This window comes from Seriola dumerili, unplaced genomic scaffold (genome assembly GCF_002260705.1).
Source record: "Seriola dumerili isolate Sdu_G_001 unplaced genomic scaffold, Sdu_1.0 BDQW01000052.1, whole genome shotgun sequence".
Taxonomy (NCBI): domain Eukaryota; kingdom Metazoa; phylum Chordata; class Actinopteri; order Carangiformes; family Carangidae; genus Seriola; species Seriola dumerili.
This window is the reverse complement of record NW_019174307.1, coordinates 11283219-11301211: the sequence shown is the minus strand read 5'-3', so window position 1 is coordinate 11301211 and position 17993 is coordinate 11283219. Positions and strand designations below refer to the sequence as shown.

General features: G+C 39.2%; 3 protein-coding genes across 3 annotated transcripts; 2 read left to right on the top strand and 1 right to left on the bottom strand.

Moving 5' to 3' along the window:
- Positions 1-461: 461 nt before the first annotated feature.
- abcb11 (ATP binding cassette subfamily B member 11) lies at positions 462-8797 on the top strand. The gene is made up of 25 exons (XM_022740262.1): positions 462-471; positions 580-628; positions 773-1014; positions 1097-1181; positions 1289-1422; positions 1522-1693; positions 1788-1912; positions 2008-2182; positions 2281-2394; positions 2505-2615; positions 2700-2825; positions 2920-3123; positions 3231-3401; positions 3515-3704; positions 4542-4623; positions 4726-4834; positions 5177-5281; positions 5380-5541; positions 5640-5843; positions 5955-6196; positions 6310-6466; positions 6559-6756; positions 6860-7066; positions 7666-7812; positions 7889-8797. Exons 3-25 carry the CDS (start codon positions 800-802, stop codon positions 8087-8089), a joined length of 3636 nt encoding a protein of 1211 aa, XP_022595983.1. The 5' UTR covers positions 462-471; positions 580-628; positions 773-799; the 3' UTR covers positions 8090-8797.
- Positions 8798-9958: 1161 nt separating this feature from the next.
- g6pc2 (glucose-6-phosphatase catalytic subunit 2) lies at positions 9959-11761 on the bottom strand. Its single transcript, XM_022740774.1, has 5 exons — positions 11481-11761; positions 11289-11398; positions 11099-11213; positions 10892-11013; positions 9959-10798 (listed from the first exon to the last, which is right to left on the bottom strand). The coding sequence occupies exons 1-5, from the start codon at positions 11696-11698 to the stop codon at positions 10287-10289; spliced, it is 1077 nt and encodes a 358-aa protein (XP_022596495.1). The 5' UTR covers positions 11699-11761; the 3' UTR covers positions 9959-10286.
- A 1021-nt stretch (positions 11762-12782) lies between these two features.
- Positions 12783-17921, top strand: spc25 (SPC25, NDC80 kinetochore complex component). Its single transcript, XM_022741239.1, has 7 exons — positions 12783-12866; positions 13587-13758; positions 14404-14469; positions 14751-14897; positions 15001-15126; positions 15657-15755; positions 17519-17921. The coding sequence occupies exons 2-7, from the start codon at positions 13608-13610 to the stop codon at positions 17641-17643; spliced, it is 714 nt and encodes a 237-aa protein (XP_022596960.1). The 5' UTR covers positions 12783-12866; positions 13587-13607; the 3' UTR covers positions 17644-17921.
- Positions 17922-17993: the final 72 nt, after the last annotated feature.

Below are 17993 nucleotides of genomic sequence, written 5' to 3'. Positions count from 1 at the left end.
ATTGAGCACATGTCAGCAGACCTCGTCATGCCTTTCGTGCCAGTCAGTGCGTCAGTGAATTCACCATTTATTAACTTGATTTATAACTTACAAATTGAAAATTAACTTGTGTGAAAGTTGGATTTTTTTTTCTCAGACTTTTGAGGTGCATACATGGACTGTAATGAATGTCAAACACAGCTCTATCGAACTTATTTTGAAAATGTACTCCAATAACATTCATATATTCCTCTGATTATACAACCAAATTATAGCTAATTTTTATGTTTGTTTTTTTTTAATCTACAGTTGCCTGACTGGATACCAAAACAAACATGAAGAAATCAATCAGATTTACAACATCAAAAAAAGGTGAGTGAGCTTCTTTCATTGCACAAAACTGACACAATAATGTTTTGTATGAAAATCTAAATAATTACAGACAGCTCTAAATATAGTTTTACCCTTCTCCTCAGCAGACAATCAAAATGGGTAAGTTTGTGTTGGGAGACTTGACATTACCCATTATATAATATGGTTCAGACCAACAATATATTCGCAGTTGTTATTTGTTTGTTAAGTAATTTACATATTTTACAGAGATGACAACAAAAAAGAAAATACACTGAGTGTCGGATACTTTCAACTGGTAAATACTATGTCTAACCTATCATCAAATGCCTATCATTTAGAACTGATTCCATCCATTAACAAAATTATTATCTTACAATGTAGGACAATGTAGTAAGATAGTCAACTACTATTTTTTAAATCCACAAATTCTATTTTGCAGTTTCGATTCGCTACCTGGAAAGACACCATGATGATGGTAGTGGGGGGTTTGTGTGCCCTAATACATGGTGCAGCTTCGCCTCTCATGCTTCTGGTGTATGGCATGATGACAAACACGTTTGTGGCTTATGAGCTGGAGGTCCAAGAACTGAAAGACCCAAACAAGTACTGCAGCAACAACACCATCTATTGGATAAATGGCTCCGTTTATGAAACACCTGAAAACAGCACTGTCTACTGTGGGTGAGTCATTAGTTTATTGTTGATGTGATTGTTGAGTTAAGAGTTGTTGTTGTTACCATTTTATTCTTTATTCTCTTGGCAGGGTGGATATTGAAGCACAGATGACCATGTTTGCATATTACTATATTGGAATTGGATTAGGAGTTCTTTGTGTTAGTTATTTTCAAGTATGTATTTTTTCTTTCAATATTCAGCTTTAATTGATAACACTATGTCTCATGACAGTGTAGCACATTACATCAACTCAAACAAGTAATTTTGTACCACCATGCAGATTGTCTTCTGGGTGACGGCGGCCGCAAGACAGACTCAGAGAATCCGAAAGACTTATTTCCAAAAAGTAATGCAAATGGAGATCGGATGGTTTGACTGCAACTCTGTTGGTGAACTGAACACCAGGATTTCTGAGTGAGTTGGGCCGCTGTGTCTGTGCCTCTGTTATCAGTGCATGGCTGGGAGAATGTTTTACATAGAGTATGTGTTTCTGGTGTCTTCTTTCCTTTACAGTGATATCAACAAGATCAACAACGCCATCGCTGACCAGGTGTCTATCTTCATTGAGAGGATCTCCACATTTGTGTTTGGCTTCATGGTTGGATTCATTGGCGGGTGGAAGCTGACTTTGGTGGTCATAGCCGTGAGCCCGCTGATTGGTATAGCTGCTGGACTGATGGCTATGGTAGGAGTCCACTTGTGAGTCACACGTTACATTTAAATGAATAAATAATATGTTTTTTAATGTTTTGTGTGTTTTGGATTCCTTGCGCCTGAAGGCTGTGGCCAGGCTGACGGGACAAGAGCTGGAGGCCTATGCGAAGGCAGGGGCAGTGGCTGATGAGGTCCTGTCATCCATTAGAACAGTAGCAGCGTTTGGGGGGGAAGAAAAAGAAGCTGAAAGGTATTTTGTCATTTTTTTTAGGATCACAACAAGTTGATGATGGTGGGCAATTGCTCCTGTATTCAAAATGAAATTAAAAACTGAACTTTGGACAGATATGACAGAAACCTTGTGGAAGCTCAGAACTGGGGCGTGAAAAAGGGCACAATCATAGGAGTGTTTCAGGGATACCTTTGGTGCATCATTTTCCTCTGCTACGCTCTGGCCTTTTGGTATGGGTCTAAATTGGTCATCGACACCAAGGAGCTGTCCCCTGGTAGCCTTATTCAGGTATGTAAAATCAAATGCATTCAACTGATACTTATTACTTACAAGTATTTCAGACAGTGGCAGTTGTTTTACCATGTGGCTGCTGTGTTTGCTTGCAGGTGTTTTTTGGAGTACTCATGGCAGCTATGAACCTTGGTCAGGCCTCACCGTGCCTGGAGGCCTTTGCTTCTGGTCGTGCAGCTGCAAAGAACATCTTCGACACAATTGATCGGGTAAAATCAGGATGCTATTCAAGACTTAGACAAATTCAGATTGGAAACAGTTCATTTTAAGAGAAAGATTCTTCACCATAAAATAAAGTTCTGTGCTGTTGTGTTCATAGGAACCAGTAATTGATTGTTTCTCAGAAGAGGGTCACAAATTAGACAGAGTTAATGGTGACATTGAGTTCCATAATGTCACTTTCCACTACCCATCCCGGCCTGAAATCAAGGTAATTTTCTTTGCCTAGCAGTTCTTAATGTCCATGTACTCAGTTCTGAAAATGAAACAGATGAAAATCCAACTTCCTTTTCAGATTTTAAATGATCTGAGCATGCAGATTAAAGCAGGAGAAACCACTGCTTTTGTTGGACCAAGCGGATCTGGAAAGAGCACCACAGTCCAGCTCATCCAGAGGTTTTATGATCCAAAGGGAGGATTGGTAACTATCCAAGCAACTGCACGGACGACACATGACATCAGTGGAAAGTTTGAAGCCTTCAGTGTAACATCACATATAAATTTCTCATTCTCAGGTGACTTTGGATGGCCATGACATCCGTACTTTAAACATCCAGTGGCTCCGATCTCTCATTGGTATAGTAGAGCAGGAGCCAGTGTTGTTTTCTACAACCATAGCTGAAAACATCCGCTTTGGTCGACCTGGAGTTACCATGGAAGACATTATCCAGGCAACAAAGGAGGCTAATGCCTATAATTTTATAATGGAACTACCCCAGGTGTGTTTTCATATTTAAAGATAACACAGAAGAATTACAGTCACTTTGGCAGTTTCATAGACACGTTCTGAAACTGCTGTAATTGAAACTATGAAACTATTCTCCAGAAATTTGACACTACGGTGGGTGAAGGTGGAGGCCAGATGAGTGGAGGACAGAAACAGAGGATCGCTATTGCTCGAGCTCTGATCCGAAACCCCAAGATCCTGCTGTTGGATATGGCCACATCCGCCTTAGACAATGAGAGTGAAGCTGTTGTCCAGGAAGCACTTGATAAGGTGAGCCACACTGTCAGTGCACTTCACAGCACAAGACAACACACACTTCTTGACTTGATTAACATATTGTTTTTTGTCATGGAATGAGACTCTAATAACTTGAATATGTGCAGGTGCGCATGGGCAGAACAACAATTTCTATAGCCCACCGTCTGTCCACAATTAGAAATGCAGATGTCATCGTTGGTTTCGAGCATGGACAGGCTGTGGAGAGGGGGACACACAGTGAGCTACTAGAAAGGAAAGGTGTCTACTTCACCCTGGTCACCCTGCAGAACCAAGGCACATCCAGTACAGCTAATGGTAGGATTTATGTGGAGTACATTTCATATCCTTAGACCGTGATTGCACCAACAAAAAAACAACCTGTTGCAACAAATAATGCATGGGTCTGTGTTATAGGACGTGTGTTTAGAACTACAATAAAGGCCAGGGACAAATTTGTGTGTGAATAAGTCAAGTCAGGATAACCAATCAGCTAGCAGCTGTGTTACCATGCCCACCTTCTTCTGTTAGACAGAGTCAGCACACTTTGTTGAAAGCCCCCTGTACAGGCTTGTAAACATAGCTGTGCTTTGTCAGACCTGTTTGGGTGCTTAAGTGGTTTTCTACATTTTTGAATGACCCAAAGTCACAGCTTTGTGTCATGTTGTGTCATCAGAGGGCACAAGCATCTGGCGTCGTCACATGAAGGCTATACTCCCTTTTAATCTGAGACATTTTCTCTTGTCATAACAGAAAAAGCACAGGCGTAATTATTCAGTTCATTACAGTGCATTGTTAAGTGTTGCCACATCAGCCGTCGTTAATGTTATTAATCACACCTGTGCTTTTCCTGCTGTGACAAATCAAAAATATCTGCTGTGAAAAAGGCTCTATGTGTGAAATAAAACTAGTGCTGTAACCCAGGTTCTGAGTGGAGACAAAACTCTCCAACCTTAACACTCTTATACCCACAAAGTCCCTGTTCAGCTCAGTTCTCACTGGTTGAAATAGCCCATTTCAAAACGCTCAGCGGGAGCCACAGGGCAATCCTGTAGTGTATTTGAGTGTAGTTGGCCTACCTGTGTCTGTGGAAGAGCAGCGGAAGCTTCAGCACTTGTGTTAAAGCTGTATTGATTTGTTATCTTTTTCTACCAGATGGAGTCAGTGAAGCTCAGGAAGAGGACTTTGATCTGAAAGTGAGGAGTTTAAGAAGTGGAAGTTGCAGATCCATCAAAGGGTACAGTAAATCCAGCTGAAAGAGATCATGTCAGAAAAACAGAAGAACAGAACATTATGTCAACATTAAAATAATTTGATATTCTCAATTTTACTCTTGCAGGAGCTTTGGTCGGCTGCGATCTCAGAGCAAATTGTCAAATGATTGTGTCCCTGATGCATTATCAGGCAGCCTCAAGATCCTTTCGGACATGGAGATCATACCAGAAAATGTACTTCCCCTTATAATACATTCAATTTATGGCCAATTGTCCTGTGGAAATGAACTAGATCTAATGCGTATTTTTTAACAGAACTGTGAAGATGTTGAAGATGAACATGTAGAGCCTGCCCCAGTAGCACGTATCCTTAAGTACAACCAACCAGAGTGGCCCTACATGCTGCTGGGCTCGCTGGGAGCTGCTGTCAACGGCTCTGTCAACCCCATCTATGCTGTCCTGTTCAGCCAAATTCTTGGTGTAAGGGCTGCTCCCAAGTCTTGCAATGGATTTATACTCTATTGCTACTAGTTTAGGTAGTTTGTTTAATGATTTACATGATCTTTGTGTTTGCAGACTTTTGCCATTCGTGACGTGAATGAACAGAGGGAGCAAATCAATGGGATATGTGTTCTGTTTTGCATTGTAGCTGTGATTAGTTTCTTCTCACAGTTTTTACAGGTTTGCATCAGCATTTATAACTGAAATGTTTAGAGCAGACAGAATAATAAGAATAGGAGAGGACTCACATGCAGACTGACTCAGATCTAATGTTCCAGGGATATGCTTTTGCTAAATCTGGGGAGCTGCTGACCCGCCGTCTGAGGAAAGTGGGCTTCCAGGCCATGTTGAGACAGGAAATTGGCTGGTTTGATGACCCCCAAAACAGCCCGGGAGCTCTTACCACCAGACTGGCTACTGATGCATCCATGGTCCAGGGGGTAAGGAACAAATTTACTGGCCTGCACCTCTATTTCACATTATTTGTAACGCATAGTTTTGGTATATGGTTGTTTTACACGTGATACGACTTCTGCAGGCAACAGGTTCTCAGATTGGCATGATCGTTAACTCATTGACCAGCATTGGAGCATCTTTCATCATTGCCTTCTACTTCAGTTGGAAGTTAACTTTGGTAATTATGTGCTTCCTGCCACTCATTGGGCTATCTGGGGTATTCCAAGCCAAAATGCTGACAGGTTTCGCAAATGAAGATAAAAAGGCCATGGAAGCAGCAGGGCGGGTAAGTTCCTCTTCCACCATTATATGAACATTTGCCACTTTGGTCCACTGATATCTATTCATTTCTCTGTAAAAATCACAGGCTACAGTGTAAGATCTCTCTCTGCCCCAGGTATCCAGTGAAGCTCTTGCCAACATCAGGACCATTGCAGGCATTGCCAAAGAGAGCTCATTTGTGAAATCATATGAGCAGAAACTCGAGCTTCCATATAAATCTGCCAAAAAGAAAGCCAACATCTATGGCCTCTGTTTTGGCTTTGCTCAGTGTGTCATCTTCATGGCATATGCTGCTTCATTTAGATACGGAGGCTATCTGGTTAGCTCTGAGGGGTTACAATACATGTTCGTTTTCAGGTTGGTAAAACACTTTTGTTCTCTGGGGAAATTGGACTTTTACAGACTTCCATTTTGTGTTTTGTGATGTGATAACCAAACATCAACCCAGCACTCATGTGTTGTTCATCTAGAGTGATTTCAGCTGTAGTAATCAGTGGGACGGCGCTGGGAAAAGCTTCCTCCTTCACGCCGGATTACGCCAAAGCCAAAACTGCTGCTGCTCAGTTTTTCAAACTGTTGGACAGAGTTCCTAAAATCAGCATAGGACACAAAGATGGAGAGAAATGGGTTGGTTCAATTTAGTAAATAAAATGGAATCATGCATGATACGATGTAATTTTGTCCTGATGAACTGATTAAGCTTTGTTATCCATCTTTAGGATACGTTCAGAGGTGAAATAGAGTTCCTCAACTGTAAGTTCACCTATCCAACACGGCCAGATACCCAGGTGTTGAATGGCCTGGTTGTATCTGTGAAGCCTGGTCAGACTTTGGCGTTTGTTGGGAGCAGCGGCTGTGGGAAAAGCACCAGTGTTCAACTGTTGGAAAGGTTTTATGACCCAGATGAGGGCCGCGTGGTGTGTAGACCAATTTAGAAATTTATTGCACTTACCACAAAATTAATTTAATCTACTCCAAAGGCATCAACGATGTCTTAATGATGTCATCTTTTATTTGCAGTTGATTGATGGTCGGCCATCTCACACAGTCGATGTGCCTTTCCTAAGAGCTCAGATTGGCATAGTGTCCCAGGAGCCGGTGCTGTTTGACTGCAGTATAGCTGAGAATATACAGTATGGACAAAACACACGTATCGTCAGCATGGAAGAAATTGTAGAGGCTGCAAAGAAAGCCTACCTTCATGACTTTGTGATGACACTACCACATGTAAGTGGAAGTACTTCAATTAATGATAAAGTTTTACTAGTATTACTGTTGTTATCCTGGTATGTAATCAGTATGACAAGCCACCCTCTTAGTTAACAAAAACACAATTTAATTCACACACTATTTAAAAGTATAACTTTGGGAGGTAATTTGACCTTGATAACCTATACAGTTGTTACCTTCAGAGAAACAAAAGCTGGCAGGTTGACATAGAGTCTATAGAGTTCTTTCATTGTGAGTTGCTCTGAAAACTCTTAAACCAAAAGCTCCATTTTGGTGCTGTTCTGGAGGTTTCAAGTTTTAAGTTGAGTCAATTTTTAAGCCAACATGGATGGATTGTCCTAGAAATGCTCAGTAAAAAGAAATTTAAACATCTATACCTCCATGACCTCCTGATTTCGATGATGGTTCCACGGTCAAGAATTACATTTTAATCTCAACTTTCAGCTGAATACCTAAAATATATGCATGATCTGTATCATAGTGACTTCATCAGATGACTGGTTCAAAATTAACAACACAATAAAATTATTTTTAACGATCACAACTGCTGACCTTGTGAACTTTGGCTTTCTCTCACTACATATACAAACTGGTAGAAATATGAGACTCAAGTTGGTGCTCAGGGCTCCCAGCTGTCAAGAGGAGAGAAACAACGCATCGCCATTGCCCGAGCCATTGTCAGGAACCCCAAGATCCTGCTCTTGGACGAGGCTACCTCGGCCCTGGACACAGAAAGTGAAAAGGTGATACATTTCAAAAATGCTATCATACAGCACAAACATAAAACAAAGTGTTAACCAAGACTTTGTTTCCCTGCAGACTGTCCAGTCTGCTTTGGATGAGGCAAGAAAAGGACGAACCTGCATCGTCATCGCTCACCGGCTATCTACTATCCAGACTGCTGACATCATTGCAGTGATGGCTCGTGGAGTTGTCATAGAGCAAGGCACACATGATAAACTCATGGCCAAGAGGGGTGCCTATTATAAATTGGTTACAACAGGTGCTCCTATCAGCTAAGCACGTATAAGCATATGATGACAATGATTTTTATATAGGCCTCACTTTACATTTCATTAATATGGTGTCATCTTGTGATATCACACTAAGAGTGTTTGATGAAACACTGACATTAGATTCATGCTACGCCCCCAGTCATTCTACATAAATCATGGGAAAACTTTTTTTCAGGAAGCATATACAGCGCGCAAATTGTTCTCATCTTCTGCTTTGAATAACAAGTTTTAGTAATTATGTGGTTTATTGTGATTATGTGGAGATAAAACTATTTATTGTGTATTTATTTGTTTATGAGTTTAAGAGTTTAAGAATAAGACTTTTTACAAACATCTGACCATGTTTCTATTGTTGGACTGAAATTAATGTGTTGACTTGTTCTTTGTGTAATTTGTGATTATTTGTTTATAAGTGTAGTCATGTGTTCTTTTAGTAACTAATACAGTTTTTGTAATAGCACCTGACAGTGCCCAAAAATCCTGATATTTGTTTGTTACTGTAATGTTTTAAACCTTGTCATTGGTCACAAATGACTTTCAAACATGAACAGTGAGCTTGGAGTTTTGGAGATGTATGTGATGAATCCTGAGTATAAAAATTTTAAAGGAGAAGCGACAAGAATTTAAAACAATTGTATTACAATGCACAGGATTCTGGACAAAAGTCACCGTTATTTCCTCATTGAAAATAATAAAGTATGTAATGACCATGCATTTGCTTTCAGATTTCTAATTAGTTAATTCCAAATGTCTTTCTTCTTTAATTTAGTTTTCTGAATATTTGAATATAATTAAAGTTTTAGTTGCTAAAGTTTTGTCTGCTGAGTGGTCCTGTGCTGTTTTGCTCTCAGCACCAAGACATAATAAAGTACCCACACACACAGATGTTTCTTTAAGCTTGGCTTAGCAAGTAGCCTGGGCACTTAGCACAGTTACATCATTTAGTGCCAGGCCTCAGGTGCCACTGGATGCTAAGCAACCACAGACAGAGGGAAAAGACATGGAAATGGGTTCTGCTGAGGAGTTTAAGTAAACCGCCTAATCTAGTTACATCAGAGACTTTGTTCTACCTCATTACACTTTGCCTGATTAATATCTGAATTTGCCTGAAGAAGCTAAGACATACGAAAGAAATTATGTAATTCACAAAGAGCAGGATATATGTATATAGATATACAGCACAAACAGTACATGGGTGCTGCAAGAAACTATATGATACAGTGGGTCCTGGAAAATGCAGGGGATTATAGAATAATCTGTCAGATACATTGTTTAGCTGTTGTCATGGTGCCCAAGATTGGCCCTGTTTACATAGTATATACATCGTAATTTTGGGGTTATTGTTTTTATATTGCATCTAAGTGTTGAGAAATCTCTTACATGATATAATCATAATACAGTTTAACTTTTTTTATAAACATATATGGATTTTGTGTTTTGCCGCTTATATGCTGGACTGATGGGAAAAGTAAAGATTGATTGCTAAAACAGACTGATTAAAAAGAAAACCATTTTTTCTTTGGAAGATATTTTAAGGGTGAGATATGATGGGTGATGATTGTTTCAGACCTTGCCAGAGTAAAAAAACATTCATCTATTTATTTGAATTCAGTTTTTATTTGAATCTGATGTTGACTATGAACTGACTTAAAAAATGTCTTGCACAATATAACCTGTGTTTTGCCATTGATTGTTCACATCTCAAAATGTCTTTTAGCAAGAATCTGAATCCCAAACCCAATGTGTATTTATAAAATTAATTTGGGGCAAAATTGTCTCCCATATTAGCAATGTAATAAGAAAACTATGAATTCCAAAGTGTTAAAAATCTTAACTGTTTTATTTACAACAATCTTTCATATCATATCCATGCTTAACATATACACTCATAAAATGGGTTATACTGTACATGTAAAACTAACACAAAAAAGAAAAGTCAAAAACTCAGGTAGGCTACACATCTCATGCTTTGCTAAATTCATCACATAAAGCCCATGTAACATATTTTATTGTTAACCCAGCAATGAAACTTATTTCAACATATATTGCAATTTCAGTGCGTATGTGACTGTGCAATAACTGTGACTAACAGTCTGACAGGTGGTATATGTGTGCCCACTTGTCTGCTTACGTAATCCATTTGCTATCCTTAAATGCTAGCTAAAAAGCGGTGTGAGAAATGATACAAATTGCTCCACAATCTAAGCTAGCTTCCTGTCCTCATCTCCGACCAACAAATGAACACAGTAAGGAATAACGGCAACCACACCGAGAGGTACTGAAGCGCTCTTACAAAATGACAGTATGTAAAACAGAACCTCAGTGTGAGTGGGTATTTTGATGAAATCGTACAGCTGCAGACATGTGAGAGTTGCTGTCACACACATGAGTTTAAATCTGGTTTTGTAGCCGTTTTTCCCCTTACAGCTCTGAGTGAACATCTCAGAGTTTACCGCCAGGCCCAGACCAAACAAGGCTCCAAGGTTTCTAAAAAGACCAGCAAAAGGGGTGGTGTCGAGATGGATCCACTCTGGGTTAGCACACCACTTCTTGGCTTTAGTAACTGACCAAAGAAGATCAATGTCCATCAATTTGAGGAGCAGATAAAAGCAAACAGCAATACAGAAAAGAAAAACATTGGTCTGGAGATACACTTTCAAGTTTGCGCTGTAGACTGAGGGGATGTGATCAAACACCGCAGCAACCAGCATACCTGAAACATGTAGAAAAGACAAATATTAATTCTTAAATAAACTACAACAGCATAAACCTGACAGTCTGTTTGTGAATGCAAGATGGAACTCACCTGCTAAAAGACCAAGGATAACCTGATGTGGAAAATGTGTTGCAATAAAAACCCTGGAGATGCAAACGCTTATCTGAATGACCCAAAAAGCCATCCACAGACCAGACCTCAGAAGACGAAACCTGAAAGGACGGACATATTCAGACATAACCAGGAACGGTAATAAAGAAACATACCACTATAGCATGGTGCAATATAACTGCCCACCTTTGAAAACTCTGCACAGATGTGGCACTGGAGGAAGGCCTGGTAAAGTTGAGAGCAGAGGTGATCATCACATACCACACAGAAGATGAACCCATGGCATGACCAGATGGACTACCTGCAGAAAGAAACATCAGTGTTCGTGTTGCTTTTAATGGTGTTAGCTAAAATATGCTGCAAACATGATACTAACCTGGCCCCGTTTCACATGTGATGGGAAATTGCTCCAAATATGGGAATGAATTGTTGCGGTAGAAGTGAGTTTCTTGGACCCACCAGTAAGGTCGCTGACCAAAAAGAATCCTAAAAAACAAGTACCAGATTAAAGATGATATATGCACAAAATGTTGTAATGGTTAATTTATTTAGCTGAGAGTTGGCTTACCATTTGAAAATAAGATTGAACCAATCTCCAATAACAGCCACCCATATCATCTTGGTGCCAACATTGTGACTGAGATGGAACCAGAGAGGGAAATAAACAGAGAAAATATTACGAGGGTCACCCACAGTTGACATGAAGCTGAGGAAGTCGTGACATTCCCTGTAGTTGTTCTGCAAGTGCTGTATAACCAGCACCCCGATGCTGTGGACAAAATCCATCTGAGGGTCCCTTTCTGTGTGTGCCACTGCAACAGCGGCTTCCTTGGCACTAGTAAAAGCACCATGAACCCTCTTCCACCTCAGATAGCTTTATATCTCAACCTGGCATCATAAATCATTCGACAGAACCATGGCAACAACTTCAAGCTCTTCTATTTGGACCCACAAGAAATAAAATAATGTGTTCCCTGGTCATGAGGGCTCAGCATTTTAAGACAAACTGTTTACACCTAGACTGTGGAGCCATTAGATTTTTTACAGACCATTGCTTTTACAATTGTTAAATATTAGCCATTGTACACACTGAAAGAGACAGTGCACCACGTAACCCCTTGGATCCTTTCAGCCTCATTAATATTCTCATTCTCTGTGAACGTAGCAACAAAATGGGCTTCCCATAATATTGTAACTGAAAAACACAGCCCATCTGGCATCCACAGCTGAGCATACTGACTGTACCTATGATCATTAGTTTTTTGCTTTCCATGTTAAACTAAACAGTCATCTTTGTAAGACCATCTGCATACACAACACCGACAATGATATAATACGTGTGTGTTTTTAACTTAATGCTGCTGAGGACTCTGGTCGGGACCATGTACTTTCTCTTGTTGGGACCAATGATTGGGACCCATCCTATGGACCCATATGCACTTTCTAAAACTCACCACATGGTGGTGTGAAGTCGCAACAAAGACATAGGGGTAAACTTCACATTGTGGGTACCTCAAGATGCTCAAAGTTTGCATTGCTAAGAATAGTTGAAATTTTCATATTCAAATAACGGTATGGAAAACCTATGAATTGCAAATAGATAACTACATGAGGTGCTTTTACTATGATACTCTGAATACATGAGGTGCTTTTGATGTGATACTGTAACTACAGGAAGTGCTTTTACTGTGACGCTGTAATCTTGTGCTGATGGAGTGTTTTTACCCTGTGGTACTTTTACCTAAATAAAAGTTTACCAAAAAAAAGAAAAAAAGAATTGCAAATAGATGACTTGTAAGCGGAAGAACAACAATGAAGAACGATGATAAAACGTTATTTCCGGTACTCAGTCCCCGCCCCTTGTATGCAGACCGCCGATTTTTGAAAGTAACGACTGTTTCAGTGGCAAGACGTAAAACGAAAAGACGGATTTAACGGCCGCATTTTAAAACTTGTGAGTATTGGACAGAAATGTAAACGAAGTGGCTTTATTTGAAGGTAGTTTGTAAACGCGCCAGTTGCTTTCATTTGCTGCATAAGTAAAGTAAACTCAGGGGAATATACGGCTAACTAAGAGCTAATGTTTCCTAGCTAAAGCTAGTGTTAATGTTGCCAGTTGGGGTTGACCAGTCAAGCTGTTAGGTTTGAACGGTTACTAAGTGATATTCTGTGAGAGTAATGCAGCGCTATTTGGGACCTCATCAACGTTACGTTAACGTACAGAGTGTGAGTTCACAAAAGCGGCTAGGGACAGTAAAAAGATCGCACTGTCTTAGTTTCAACTGACTGTTGAAACTATTCTTAACAATTTACAAACCTGCCTCAGTTTGTTTTTCAACAACCAGACTAACAACGGCAACGCTCTTCAGGAATCTAGCTGGATTGACATGATGTTACAAAAGCTTTAATATGTTATTAGGTGGTACTTATTTAATGATACTTAAAACACAAAATCTTCTTTTTGTTGAAATTCTCTCTTTGGTAATTTGTCTAGTCTGCCAAGCATTACACTGGTAAAGCACAAAAATACACTGACATTACCAGTGACAATCTATAATCAACAAGATACAAATCAGTATAATATATTTGAAAAGATTTTTAATGCAGTTAGAATAATACTGTTCTTTTAAATGCACACAATGGGCATTGTGCTCTCTGTTGTTTCTCATCACAGATTGTCTGACATCTGAACATTATGGCGTCCATTACTGATCCAAACGTGAGTGTGAGGTTCACCAGTGCAATGGAAGAGATCCACAACAAACAGCTTAAAACATATGGGGAGATAATGGACACAACTACGGAGTTGTGCCAGTCCCATAGACAGTTTGTGAAGACAGCACATGGTAAGTTTATTTTTTGTATATCTTTATATTTCACTTCATTTTTTTTTTTTTTTTTTTTTAAATCTAAGCTTCATTCTTTCAAATGTAAAGTGATCACTAGAGCTTTTTTTTCTGTTACCTTACCTAAACATTAACAGTTGAGTAGGAAATTACTGAAAACCTTTTGTCATATATGGTTGTAGCCCATATATGGCTCTTTTAGGTAGTTTATAAGCCGTGGGAGGCTGTGCTTCATAGTAATTTTTAAAACTCCTCAACTGGAGTTATTCACAGTTACAGAGATGAGTGCAGGCAACCCCCTAATCACTGTAAAGTATGGCTGCAAGTGGCCAAGTGCTTACATGAAATTGGAGTAACACCACTGAATAAATATATGCCATCATTTTTTAGTTCCAATTAAGAATACTATTTATTGCTAAATGTTAGTCTTATAGTTTTGGTATGAGTAGTGTCTTGGTTTCCAATTTAACACAGAAAACAAGTATTCACAAGGTTGTGGGTTGGTGAGTGTGACTCAATCAAATCAGGGCTTAGGGCCATGACTATCATTTATATACAGTTATTGAAGTTGACATAAGAGTTGCTCTTGTGCTAGATTTTGCTGTTTTGAATAGTTATTTATTGATATTTTTTCCTTTGGTGCAGATACATGTTTAAAGAAATCTAAGGATGATGAGATTCTGTTTGAGACAATACAAACATTCAAAAGAGGTGAGTTTCTGCATGAGGCCACAAAGCATTGCCTCTCTGATGTACACGTGTGACACTCACAAGTAGCTCTGTGCTTATATGTTTACATGATTGGTGAAGTTACTGGTATCAGCCACACACCCTTTGTATTTTTGTACCAGCACTAAAACTGTTATGTGCTGAATAATTCAGTCATTTTTATAGCCCCATACTTGTGTTTTGGGACAAAAGATTGTAATGCAGCTTCAAAAGCTACATTGTTTATGTGACAGACTTTGACTTATGCAATGTTTGTCCCCCAGATTTGGAAGAAAAAAATGCATCATTGAAAGAGAAACAGCATGCCATTTCTGAAGTGATATCTGAGATTCAGCAGAAGGAGATGCAGAAAGATGACATTATTCAGAAGATAGAGAAACTTAAAGAAGAACAAGCCAAGAGAAAAGAGTGTAAGTTCATATTTTAAAATTAAATAAATGGTGTAGATCACAGATCTTAATTTGTATCTGTAGAATACAGACCCCTATACTAGTTTGTTTTTCTCTCTTTCAGTAATCGTGTCTCAAAATAAAGCAAACAAAGACAGACTGAGGAATCTCCAGAAAGCCAGACTAATCTTTCAAGATCATTTGGGGATGGAGATACGAACAATCCTTGGCAAAACACAACCGGTTAAAGGTATGTTAAACACAAACATGTACATTTCCATATTAGGTATCTTTCTTGAGTCCATCACTGTTTTTCTGCATTAATAACAATTGATATGGCAATTTTTGGGAGTTGCAATTCTTGTATAGCTCAGATGGTTTTCTAGCCGGGTAGCCCTCTTGCCTGAAACTTGTGGGCTCTGAGTCTAATAAGAAATAGGTTTGTATCCTGATAGGATTGCCCTCTTTTGTTGCTTCCTAGCAAAACACTCTCACAAGTGTAGAAATAACTTTAAATTCAAGCAATTTAGTCATGTAGGTTACACCCACTGATGACCCCAAAACCAACAAAAAATAAGTGGTTTAATGAGAAATACAATCTAGCAAGGATTACTGTACAGGAGAAAGGGCTATACTAGATCATAGAGGAAAAGGGAGTAAACAATACCTAACAAACACATTCACATCTTTGTGAAACACACAACGGTAATTGTAGCTTGTCTAAAGTTGAAGTAAATATGATTTTAGGATTTACAGAATGTGTTTTTTGTCCTTGTCAAGGTGAAAAGTTGCAGTTTGTTTTCCGGAATATCAACCCTTCAGATCAGGACAGCGCCTACGTTGTGACAATGGGGATTAAAGAAGACGGATCTTACCAGAGTAAGTTAAAAACACAGAAACACCCACACTGTATGTCAGAAAACTGCTGTAATAACAAACTTGTGTGCAGTGTAATGAAAGTGTGGCTTCCAAGCCAATCTATTCATATCAGTTTATCTCCCTCATTTAAAGGATATGACTGGCAATATTTAATTTTCTCTATTGTCACAGAAAAAATAGAAAACACCAAAGCAAACCATCAATTGATCCTATTGAAACAATATTGATTGTGTACCCAAAATCAATCAGTATGACAGCCACTTTTACCATGAAACCTCAAAAACATGCAATTTTGGGTGTGTTAATTTTAAATGTCACTAACTTCACTTGAGATTGGAGCAGTTTTGGTTGCATATTAAACACAAAGGGCTCTAAGTCCAATGGTCTTAAGCTCGTGGCGCAGATGCATTTAGGACGTGTCCATATCACTTTTGCTATTTTAACGGTGGAAAAAAAAAGTAGCTGCGCTAGGCGCATGGTTCTAAAGGGTTCTACTTTGTCTCTAAATTATTCAGTGTTTTGGGTATAACATGCAATAAACCAACCAGAGTGCCATCTTCCATTCCCTTTAAAAGCCAGGCACGCTTGCCCCTTGGCAGATTGCGGTTTGTGGCGATTTGATTACAGCCTAGTCCCAGCATACGCATGCAGCAGCTCTGTGGGCCCTGAGGGGCAAAGAAGGGTTGAGCGATTCAATGGGCTGGGCACAGCTCTACAAAAAAGCAATGGCACAAATACAACATTAGACTTCTTTTATTTTATATTATGAGAAGTGCAAATACATTTTTGGTTTATTTTGAAACTGGTGGGCCACATTTAGTTTAGGGGATGAATGGGAAACACTGTGGCACCTCTGCTTGTTCGTAACAGACAGAGTGTGTGTACATCGTGTGCCATCCTACAGGTATGTAGGCGCATATTATTCTCCTCACATTGAGCCCTTAAAATAACAGTGAAATACTGTGCCACTGACTTGAGACCAGGTTTTTGTTGGTCAGTTGAACAATTGCTTTTCATTGCTGCAAGACAGTAGTGTGCCATCAAGGGGCCTGACCGCACCTCATTTTAAGACCAACACCATTGTGGGGCTTCATAGGACCAAAACTAGCAACATAGAAGTGAGTTAGGGTAGATCTAGCGTTTGTAGTTGTTGCTGTGTTATCATTTGCTGCCATGCGAGTTGCAGATTTAAGCTTGGTGAGCCGTATAAGTATGGGAGCTGTGCATTAAGAATCACTGATCTAAAGCCTGATGTAGCTTATTTCTCTGTGCCATCGAGCTTCACTGTTGTCCAAAAACATTTCTGAAATGTTCCTTCATTCTAATGAACACGACCACTGTATATGTATGTGTATTTCGAGTCATTCCTGTATTCCTGTTCTACTGCTGTAAATACTCACTAATGCACGAAATGTGTATTAATCCACGGCTGAAAGTAGTCCTTAAAATTTAGCATCTACTCCTGTTTGAGTAACATTTGCTAAAAACTACAGTGCCTGGCTGTTTCGGGAGATTATTTGACCTTAAAAATAAAGCTATACATTTGTGACTAATTTTTCAACATTTACATTGGAACAAATGGCTGTGGGGAGCAGTGCCACAGACAGGAAAGTTAAAAAAGTTTTTTATTGCACCCAAAGCTTTGGCCTTTTCAAGGGATATGTTGACAAAATAAAAATATTAAATTTCACTATCCTATCCTATCCACAATAAGCATTGCAGATTGCTTCTATAAGATTTACCTAAATCTTCGATTTCTACAGTTGTGTCTAGTGACCCTGCACTTGAGTGTTTGCCAGTCTTGGAAAGCCGGCTTCAGGAGACCAATAACTTACCAGCATTCCTGGCAAATGTCAGGAAGGAGTTTATCTCTCAGGCTCGCTGCTAAGGTTGGAAGGATGGAAAGACAAGGAATCATGCAGGGAAGTTCTTGTTGCAATGTGGACTAATATAAGCAAGAGGACCCTATGTTCCAGAATCTGTTCATATTCCCCTTGATTAACTAAAATGTAAAGCAGCACAGTTTTAATCTATATCCACAGCCCTGTAACTAACACATTATCTGCTTTGTCAAGACTAATATGTATATATGGATTTACAATACACCTTTGTGGGCAGCAATTATCGCACAATATAAATAAATTTGGACATCTAACTGCATAAGTACTGGTGTTTTATGTGTCCTCTCTCATTTGTTCAGAGCATGGTCATGCTTCAGTTCACTTAACTGTATTCACT

Bases quoted from the DNA above. Each gene is read 5' to 3' on its own strand.
- abcb11 (XM_022740262.1), top strand. From the start codon at position 800: ATGATGATGGTAGTGGGGGGTTTGTGTGCCCTAATACATGGTGCAGCT. The intron at 2,616-2,699 runs GTAATTTTCTTT...CTTCCTTTTCAG, and splicing joins CATCCCGGCCTGAAATCAAG to ATTTTAAATGATCTGAGCAT. The intron at 6,757-6,859 runs GTGTGTAGACCA...TTTTATTTGCAG, and splicing joins ACCCAGATGAGGGCCGCGTG to TTGATTGATGGTCGGCCATC.
- g6pc2 (XM_022740774.1), bottom strand. From the start codon at position 11,698: ATGGATTTTGTCCACAGCATCGGGGTGCTGGTTATACAGCACTTGCAG. The intron at 11,014-11,098 runs GTGGGCAGTTAT...CCGTCCTTTCAG, and splicing joins TCTGTGCAGAGTTTTCAAAG to GTTTCGTCTTCTGAGGTCTG. The intron at 10,799-10,891 runs GTGAGTTCCATC...TACATGTTTCAG, and splicing joins TATCCTTGGTCTTTTAGCAG to GTATGCTGGTTGCTGCGGTG.
- spc25 (XM_022741239.1), top strand. From the start codon at position 13,608: ATGGCGTCCATTACTGATCCAAACGTGAGTGTGAGGTTCACCAGTGCA. The intron at 14,470-14,750 runs GTGAGTTTCTGC...TTTGTCCCCCAG, and splicing joins AATACAAACATTCAAAAGAG to ATTTGGAAGAAAAAAATGCA. The intron at 14,898-15,000 runs GTAAGTTCATAT...TCTCTCTTTCAG, and splicing joins ACAAGCCAAGAGAAAAGAGT to TAATCGTGTCTCAAAATAAA.